Source organism: Ambystoma mexicanum, chromosome 6p (genome assembly GCF_040938575.1).
Source record: "Ambystoma mexicanum isolate Mex_15411 chromosome 6p, UKY_AmexF1_1, whole genome shotgun sequence".
NCBI lineage: Eukaryota > Metazoa > Chordata > Amphibia > Caudata > Ambystomatidae > Ambystoma > Ambystoma mexicanum.
This window is the reverse complement of record NC_090935.1, coordinates 230,512,336-230,521,705: the sequence shown is the minus strand read 5'-3', so window position 1 is coordinate 230,521,705 and position 9,370 is coordinate 230,512,336. Positions and strand designations below refer to the sequence as shown.

Below are 9,370 nucleotides of genomic sequence, written 5' to 3'. Positions count from 1 at the left end.
CAGCAGTGGTGTGCCTGGCCTGCATGAGCGCAGGTCCTATGCTAATTAACCATTTTTAAACTTGAAGACACATATACCTTTTTGGTCACAGAAAGTTGGCATGTATAGTCTAGTGGTCTGGCATCCTAAGTGCCAAGGCATAATACGGCAAGGATTGTGATATAGTCCTTTTTTAATAAACTTTGAAAACGTTTGCTTCCATTTCACCGGGTGTAAACTTAACTTTTCCTGTCCGACAAAAAGTGCCTATGTGCCTTCAAGAACGGCCAATAATAGTTCAAAAGCACGTCTATAAATTATAACTGATAAAACGCGGACTTATTTGTGGTATGAGACCATATGCTAAATGCGTTTTTGTTCCAGCAGTAACTGCCATTGTTCGGGAAACACGTGACACGTGCCACAGCACGCGCCAGTCAACATTGCGTGCCGTACATCTGGGGGCGTGTGTCCGCAGCTGTCACACAGCAGGTGCTGCTGCGAGGGGGGAAGCTGCAGCTGATCCTGTACTCTAGCGTGCTGCTCCGAGGTCACATGACTACGGTGGCCTCAGAGAGCCATGGTGTTTGCGGGTAGAAAATGGCTGACTTCTCAGAGCTGCGGGTGAGCGATGTGTGTCAGTAGGTCTGTAGACTGCTGCGGGGGAGACGCGGCTGGGACTGGAGGGAGCGGGCGGGTCACGCTTCGGGGGTGGGAACGGAAGGTAGATGCAACTGCTTTCAAAGACGTAGAGGTACTCCCCAACCGGGTGAGCAGACATAACATAGACACAGATAATGCTGTTTACGATGTGTAGTCTTTCTTCTTTAGGTGTCTTTGCAACCCTATCTATTTACGAGTTCCCACTTATGCGCCTTTTCTACTAGTCTTCCTGACTTTCTCGCTCTGTGGGACTTTGACTTACCCTTGCTGAGAGATGTTGCACTTTATTTTTTTCTTTTTGTGTGTTTTCTATGAGACTCCTTTTCACCTCTGTTTCCTTCACTTTTTTTTGCTCTTATGCGTTCTTTCGCCCTCCTTTTATTGAGGCTGTGGTACATCATTTAACTCTGATAGTGTATTTCCATTTTTGTTTTTTTTTCCGTTAATCTTTCACTGTTTTATTTTCTATTGTATCTCAAAATATTTCACCCATCTTTTGCTTCTCTTCCTGCTATTCGTTCCCTTCTTGTTGACTAGTGCTTTTTGAAGGGGCACTGATTTTCACTCACCTGGCCCTTTTTTCTTTTTCCTTCCTAGTTTCTATTTAAAACTGACAACTTTTCACTGTTTTTTTATTTTATTGATTGATATTTTATTTCTATCGCGCTCGTACACAAGTGTTTAAGAGCGCGACAAGGCAAGGGAGGGGAACAGGGGAGAACAAAACAGCGATCTTACTAGGCCCAGCGACATTGAGAACGCGCAATGCATCGGAGAGGGGGGAGGGGAAAAGTGCATGGAAGGGGGAGAGGTGGAAAGTGCGAAGCAGAGGAGAAACAGATAAATAACAATAAATAAATAATAAAGGCAACAAACAGTGGTAATGCAGCCAGCAATTTGCAAGTGCTAGGTTTAAGGCAACAGACAGGGTAGGTCTGATAAGTGCAGAAAGAAAAAAGGGGAGCTGTATGGGTACAGATACAGACCGCAGTACGGGAGGGTGGCAGGATGAGAAGGTACCTGGGCCCAAAGGACAGAGGGTGGTCCGGTGCATGGTGCCAAGAGAGAACAGATCAGCAGGGCAGAGGGCGAGTGAAGGCAGAAGAAAAGAGGAAGGTCTTGAGGTGCTTCCGGAACCCGAGATCATTCTCAAGTTTTAGAGTGGCAGGGAGGGTGTTCCAGAGGGAGGCCCCAGCCGAAGACCGAGATCTACCCCCAGCTCGTTTCTTAGAAAAACGACTGACCCTGAGGGAGTTGGAGGTAGAGGAGTGAAGTGCTAGAGAGGGAAGGTATTTGCGGAGGGATAGCTGAAGGTATTTTGGACCCATGCCCCAGAAAGCCTTGTGGACAATGCAGAGGGTTTTGAATTTAATCCTTGCATCCACTGGGAGCCAGTGGGGAGATTTCAGAGCTGGAGAGATACGATCCCAGGGCTTGAGGCCAAGGACAAATCTTGCAGTCCTGTTCTGGATTAGTTGCAGAGGGCAGAGAGTAGAGGCAGGTAGATTTAGAAAGAGGCTGTTAAAATAGTCCAAGCTAGAGAGAACCAGAGCTTGGGATACCATGAGCTTCTGGGGGAAGGAGAGGAAAGGCAGAGTACCTCTGAGGAGGTGCAGTCGGAAATGTGACTTTTTAGAGACCTCAGATGTGGGCGGAGAAGGAGAGGGAGGAATCAAAGATGACCCAGAAGTTCTTAGCCTCGCAGGTGGGGGTAGGAGGAGGGTCAAAGGAGGCCGGCCAGAGAGTGAGGGGAAAGGATGGTGAAGGTGTGCCGATGAGGAGGATCTCCGTCTTGCTGGCCTTCAGACAAAGATCATTGGCGGCACACCAATCTTGAATGGCAGTTAGGCAATCAGAGATGAGAGAGGGAGAGGAGGTGGCAGAGGGCAGCCTGAAAATGAGTTGAGTGTCGTCAGCTTAGCACTGGAAATTTGAGCAGGAAATGGCAATGCAGTGGGCGGAGTTGCCAGGTATTGGTTGAAAAGCCAGGGCGAAAGGTTAGACCCCTGGGGAACACCACAGGTAGAGAGGAAGATAGATGAAAGGAAGGACCCAAGTTGGACCTGGGAGGGTCGAACTGAGAGGAAAGAGGTCAGCCAGGCCAGAGCCTGATCAGTAATACCCAGGTTTTCACAGAAACGGTTTAGCAGGATGGTATGGTTGACTGTGTCAAAGGCAGAAGAGGGATCGAGGAGGATGAGGGCAGAGGGAATGTTAGAGTCAAGGTTGGAGAGCAGATCTTCACGGATGTTCAGGAGAGCAGATTCTGTGCTTCTGGCAGCTCTGAAGCCAGACTAGTGGTCATGGAGACAGCCAACAGAATTGGAATGAAGGTTAAGCTGAGAGATGGCCAACTTTTCCAGGAGTTTGCCAAGAAAGGGAGTAATGGAAATTGGGCGATAGTTAGCTGGACAAGAAGGATCAGCTGTGGGTTTCTTGAGAAGAGGATGCACAAAGGAGTGCTTCAGAGGGGAGGGGAAGGATCCAGAGGCAAAGGAGTGGTTGCAAAAATCAGCAAGGGCTGGAGCGAGGGTGTCAATGTGGTCCTTCATGGTTTTAGAGGAACAGGGATGAACCTGACTTGTCTAGCAACTTCGTCAGGGGTGAAAAGAGGAAAGGACGAGAAGGATGGTGGGAGGGTGGCTAAAGGAGGGTCAGCAAGCACAGATGGAGAGGGAAGAGGAGGGGTGTGGGTGGAGAGGGTGGACAGGATGTCCAGGGTTTTTGAAATGAAGTGAGAGGCAAGGGCATTGCAAAGCGCCTGGGAGGCAACAGGAGGGGTAGAGACTGCAGCAGTGCTGGCCAGCTCCTTGCAGATTTTAAAGGGTTCGGCCGAGTTGTTAGATGCTGTAGAGACACAAGTTTGAATGTGGACTCTCTTCTTGGTGAGGACAGAGAGTCGGTATTGCCTTTGTAGCAGGCGACGGGCCAGTTTGTCAGAGGATGAACAGGAAGTCCTCCATTTCCTCTCAGCTGCCCTACACTTACATTTAAGTGTAGCTAGGGCAGAGTCATACCAGGAATTGCACTTGGCTTTGGACTTCAAACGGATCCTCGTGACAGGGGCAAGAGCATCAAGCGTATCAGAAATTTAAGAGTAGAGTGGGGACAGGGCTGTGTGAGGATGTGAGACAGCCAAAGGTGGAGGGAGGGGAGAGAAAGTGGCGGCAAAAGCCTCAACTGACACATGCTTCATGGGCCGGATGTCCCAGAAGGTAGGTGGCGGTGATGGGGTAGGCTTGGCTTGGGGGGAAGAGAGGGAGGGATGAGATGAGAGGAGGGAGTGATCACTCCAGGAGAGAGGAGTGGTCAGAGGGATGGAAAGGGGGAGGTCAGAGGAGATCAAGACATCCAGTGTGTGCCCTGCAGAGTGAGTCGGGCCAGAGGGGCGGATGGACCGGGAGAGGGAGTTGCAGAGGTCACAGAAGAGTACAGAGGAGGAGCAAGCAGAGTCTAAATGTATATTTAGGTCACTGAGGAGGAGGAGGAGTTGAGTGGTAGAGGCCAGGAGGGAGGAGGAGAGGTCTGCCCACTCAGAGAGAAATGAGGTGATTTGACCAGGCGGCCGGTAGATGGTAACCACAGTAAGAGAATGGGTAGACGAGAGAGAAAGCCTACAGACAAGGCGTTCAAAAGAGGAGTAGGTCTGAGTGGGAATGATGGAGGCAGGAATCCACTCAGGAAAGATAAGGGCTACCCCCCCACTGGACCGGGAGGATCTGGGTGCTGAGAGGATCTTGTAGCCATCAGGCAGGAGAGTGTCAAAGCTCGTGACAGAGCAGGCCGTGAACCATGTCTCAGTAAGACCAAGGACATCAAGGTCTAGTTCTTCAAGGAGGTGGCAGATGTCAGAGTGGCAGAGCGAGAGTTGAGAGTGGCAATATGAACAAAGTTGCCAGCCTTAAAGACCTTTCGGGGAGGGGTACAGATCAGAGGTACGCCCTGCGGAGGAGAAAGAGCCCCAGGAGGGGCAGAGGAGGAGGAGGAGGAGGAGGAGAAGGAGGAGAAGGAGGAGGAGGAGGGGGAGGAGGAGGAGGAGGAGGAGGAGGAGGAGAGAGAGGGCAAGGTAGCCAAGGGGGGAGAGAAGGGGACAGCAGGAGATGAGAGGAAATTGACGAGGCGATGGAAGCACCTATTAAAGAGGAGGAGATTGGCATGAGGGCCTTGACCATGACAGTGCCATTTAGGTTGACATTAATGATGACTTTAGAGGAGTCGAAGGAAGCCATGAGAAATTTCCCGCGAGTGCCACCATTAATGGGAGAGGAGGAGATAGGGCAGAGCACAGAGACCATATGAGGAGTCCATAGATCAGGCGAAGGAACGACAAAGAGGATGCCGGTAAGGGTCTGTCTGGCGGAAGCATTGGAGTAGGTGTCGGCGATAGGAAGACCAGGATTAGAGGCCAAGATATCCTTTTTGAACTTCTTCCTCCCAGACTTAGTGAGAAGGGAAGGATAGTCAATGGAGAAGCAGTTGGAGAAGTTAGGAGAAACAGAAAGCGCCATTGGGGTGGAAGTAAGGAGAGGATGGGGATACTGAGGGGCCAAGGCAGATAGGTGTGAGACAAGAGAGTGGTGAGGTCACTGGGCTGGCAAGTTACAGAGAAGAAACAGTATACAAGCAAAATGCAGAGAATTTCGCAATGGGCAGCAAGATTTGACTTTTTAGCACAAAGCAAAAACTTCAAGATTTGACTTTTTAGCACAAAGCAAAAACAGCAAGATCTGTCTCTTGCTTGATCTTTTATTCTTTCCGGGTCATTTCTCTGCTACACACACACTTGCTTTTTCTCTCTTGGTGACTGAATTCCTTCTCCCTTCAACCATCACACGGTCTTCCTCTTACTCAACACAACTTGCCCCCATTTACTCCTGTATTTCCCTTGGTTCTCTCAACCTCTGTCCTCTCACCTATGTAATTCTCTTTCTCACACTATTCTTTTGCATACTTTCCTCCCCTTCACTCAGCGGATCACCTTTGAACCCTCTCTTCCCTTAGTGTTGGTATGTCTTTCTACCTCTGTTTTTAGAAGTGCAGCACACTATACAATCCAGATGTATTGCAGTGAGAGAGCAACTTTGGCCTCAAGCCCAGGGACCATATCTCTCTAGCCCTAAAATCTGCACTGGCTGCCTGTGGTTGCAAGGATCAAATTCAAAACCCTCTACATCATCCACAAGGCTTTCTTGGGCCGGGGACCTTGCTACATGCAACTCTCTCTCCCTAAATACCTCCCTGCTAGAGCGGTCCTCTAGCTCCAACTCTCTGCAGATCAGATGATTCTCCAAGCTGGTGGTGGGGGGTACATCTCTTTCTTCGGTAGGAGCCTCCCTCTGGAATGGTCTCCCTGCCCCTCTACATCTTGAGCCGGATATTCTTTAAGTTCCCGCAAAGTTCTTTCCCCCTCCCTTGCTAGCACTACCTGCTGTTGCGACTGGTTGCCTGTGACCCTTATGAGTCTTCCGGGGTCAGGCCTTCCTTCAACATTCTTCCCTTGCACCCCTTTACAAGCACTTGCCCTCGTGCTCCCTTCCCTGACTAGCCACCCTCAGTCTGGTCCACCCTTATCCTTGTACTATTCACCCCACCCCTCCCTCCTACAGTTCTCCCTGAACCCCTTCCCTCTCCTTTCCCTTGCTCTGTTCCTCCTCCTGCACTTCATGTTAATGCACTTGCACAATCCAAATGTCACAAGGCCTAGTATGACCGTTACCATAGTTTTTCTTCTCCTTATCTGTCCGCCCCACCCCCTTTTTTGCTTGATGCACCTGGAAACATTTCCTGCGGTATAGGCGCCATACAACTGTTCAATAAATACAATAAAAAATAAACCCAATATGTGTAGGCTTACAAACCCAGCTGTCTCTTAATTGGCTTAATTGAACATAATTTATTGTTTGGAACAAAATGTGACCAGCTGCAGAACGTGTGTGTGTGTGTTGCTAGAATTGCTCATTTATATCCTCTAAAATAGGCATTGGCAAGGTCGGCACAGTGCCTGCATGAGGGTATCTTTTAGGTGCAGATCTAGTTTCTGCGCCATTGCTTTGAAGCAGGAGAAAAAATCCACAAAGTGGTCCTGGATCAAAAAAGAGCACAACAAGGTGCATCCTCCTGCAGTGATGGACGAAGCAACTTTTTCACCATTTCAGGCTGGTCATTCTGCAAATGGAATCCTCTACACATGTGCTTGCTCCACATTTGATGTCTGCCTTCCTCCAATTTTCCTCCATCTAAAGGTTACTTAGCAGCATTATACCTGCTCTTCCTAGTCAGTCTTAAACATGAGGTGGCTGTAGTATCTTGGTATTGAAGCAGCAGGTATGAACCAGGAAAGACACCACATAATACAAAAGGTAAGGCTTTACTGTACATACAGGTTACAAACAGGCAAGAGGTTCTCTGAAAGGTAACCATGATTCCATCCTCTGTGATCCCAACCGTCAACCCTCACTCTCTTATGCATACACACATTCTACATCCGACTCTAAGCATTCAGCAAGCACCATGCATGTCGGCCCCTTAGAACAGAACATTTTAGGTACACAAAGTAAAATACCACACACCACCCTTCCAAAAGCAACCAAATCAAGGCTAGCACTCAAGCCATGACGCATCCAGCCAATAGAGGACCCTTCCTGAGCCAACAATACGTGGAGGTTGTCACCAAACTCGTAATATGTGTGCACCACCATGCATAGTGTGCGCTAAAGGAACATAAAAGATGCAGGGTTACAGAGGCTATTGAAAACGCACAACCATCTGAACCGTAGAGACAGCCAAGTGTCTGCAGTACAGGGGCTGCGTTTAAGATTTTCACTCCAGTTCCCAAAAGGACGTAACTATGAGAATGGCACATTAAACTGTGAAAATAAGCAATGCCTGAGTTTGCGGCATGGTGGCTAGTATTTCTCCTAATTATCCAAGCCACATCAATTTGGTATCACATTTGTCAGCCCAAATCAGCTGTGGAAGGGTTATTGTATCCCCCATGCCCCTGCCAGGCTGTCTTCATTGCGCCTAGTAAGACTGTATCTCTGGGAATTGCCTCTTTGTTCCTTTGTGAGGGCACCCTCTTCAGAGAGATAGACTCCACAGGAAGCTGTCCTGGGCACACCTATTCACAAAAGGAGTAGCCTCACATCAGGGTGCTGCATACAAAAGGGCCCTTAATTCTTTTGAGAAGGGAACAGGTGGGTTAGTGCAGACAGTGTACACGTTTTTAATCAGGCAACATCTAATTCGGGGGAAGGTTCCACCCACCCCAAACCAGATGTGCACAATTTTAGTTTGGGCTATTAGGTGGCGCTGAAAGGGGTACCTTTTAAGACAAAACTATTGTCATTAATATAAGAGCGTTGAATGAGGGTCTTTCCTCTCAGATCGACCCTCCCAGGTCCAACTTGGGTCCTTCCTATCATCTATCTTCCTCTCTACCTGTGGTGATCCCCAGGGATCTAACCTCTCGCCCTGGCTTTTCAACCAATACCTGGCAACTCCGCCCACTGCATTGCCATTTCCTGCTCAAATTTCCAGTGCTATGCTGACGACGCTCAACTCATTTTCAGGCTGCCCTCTGCCACCTCTGTTAGGCGGAAACCTGTGCAGTTCCCTCTGGGACCACTGCAAAAGATTTAGGACTACAGGTGTTTGGCGGTGAACCCACTTGGTAGCAGTCTGTACCACACAGATTCACTTGGTAGCTGTGACTGAGCAGTCAGACTTCCCTCAAGAAGAGTTGAGCAGTATGTGGAGTATACAAGATAGGGCAATTCTTCCCAGCAAGACAAGCAAACGCGCAACGAGGCTTAGTGTAAAGATATTAAGGTATTTATTTATAACGAAACATCTATGAAAAACACTATGGCACTTTCACGGCAAACAAATCAAACACAATTACTCTACGAAGAAGAAACTATCAATCCCCCTAGCAATATTTCGACAAGTCTAGGTTCTACTGGCACCACTTATTTACAGACAGAGGTGTATACCTCAACCTAGATGGCACTCGAATATTAGTTAGGACGGGAGAGAAAAAGATAGGCAGGTTACGAAATCAACACAGTTCAATACTTCACGGGCAAAAATGTACGGTAAGAAGGCAAGAACCACAATAGATCATAAAGTTCAGAGGCCAGGCCCACTCGGAGAGAGGCAAGGCGCTATGTCCCGAAAAAGTCTCTAGTGGAGATGCATTCAAGTCTTTGTAGCAAATTGTTATCGGCAGATTGAACCAGTTCAGAACAATAAATGAGAAAAGCTTGGAGGCGACCCAACGGAAAGGGGAGGATTAAGACACCTCACTCGAACCGATCGAAAGGGAAGCCAGGCGGACACAGTACTTTGTTGTGGAGGGCAGCTCCGGCGGGGGCAGTTGTTCCTGGTGGTGGATGCACGTCGGGTCTTTGCCAAGAGTAGAGAGGTTCTCGTCGTCGAAGAAAAGTGAAGTCCGGTGCACCACCAGGGAAGAGACCAGCCGCGGAGTGCTCCGTCACAAGGCACCACCTTTTGGTCGCGGTACAGGGGTAGTGGCTATCCGGTTGCCGAGGGGCGCTGCACGGGCAATTCGACCACTGCGTCCTGAGGCGAATAAAAAGCAAAGGGGACTGGTTGTTCCCACCAGTCAGGGGAAGAGACTCTCCGGCAGGGAGATCTCCTCTGTCGTCGGGAAGTGGTGAGTCGGCTCAGCAGGGCTCCACCGGAGGTGTCGTCGTTGCAGGTCGGC

General features: G+C 49.2%; 1 protein-coding gene across 4 annotated transcripts in view; it reads left to right on the top strand.

Moving 5' to 3' along the window:
- Nucleotides 1-421: 421 nt before the first annotated feature.
- Nucleotides 422-9,370, top strand: part of PIAS2 (protein inhibitor of activated STAT 2) — a 940,364-nt gene continuing 931,415 nt past the window's right edge. The window contains exon 1 of one of the 4 annotated variants that reach the window (XM_069626926.1): nucleotides 422-603. In XM_069626926.1, the coding sequence (XP_069483027.1) occupies nucleotides 580-603 (24 nt within the window). In that variant the 5' untranslated portion in view covers nucleotides 422-579. Of the gene's footprint in view, nucleotides 604-728; nucleotides 749-9,370 lie in introns of those variants that run through there. The other 3 variants (XM_069626927.1, XM_069626930.1, XM_069626929.1) reach the window with 3 other exon arrangements.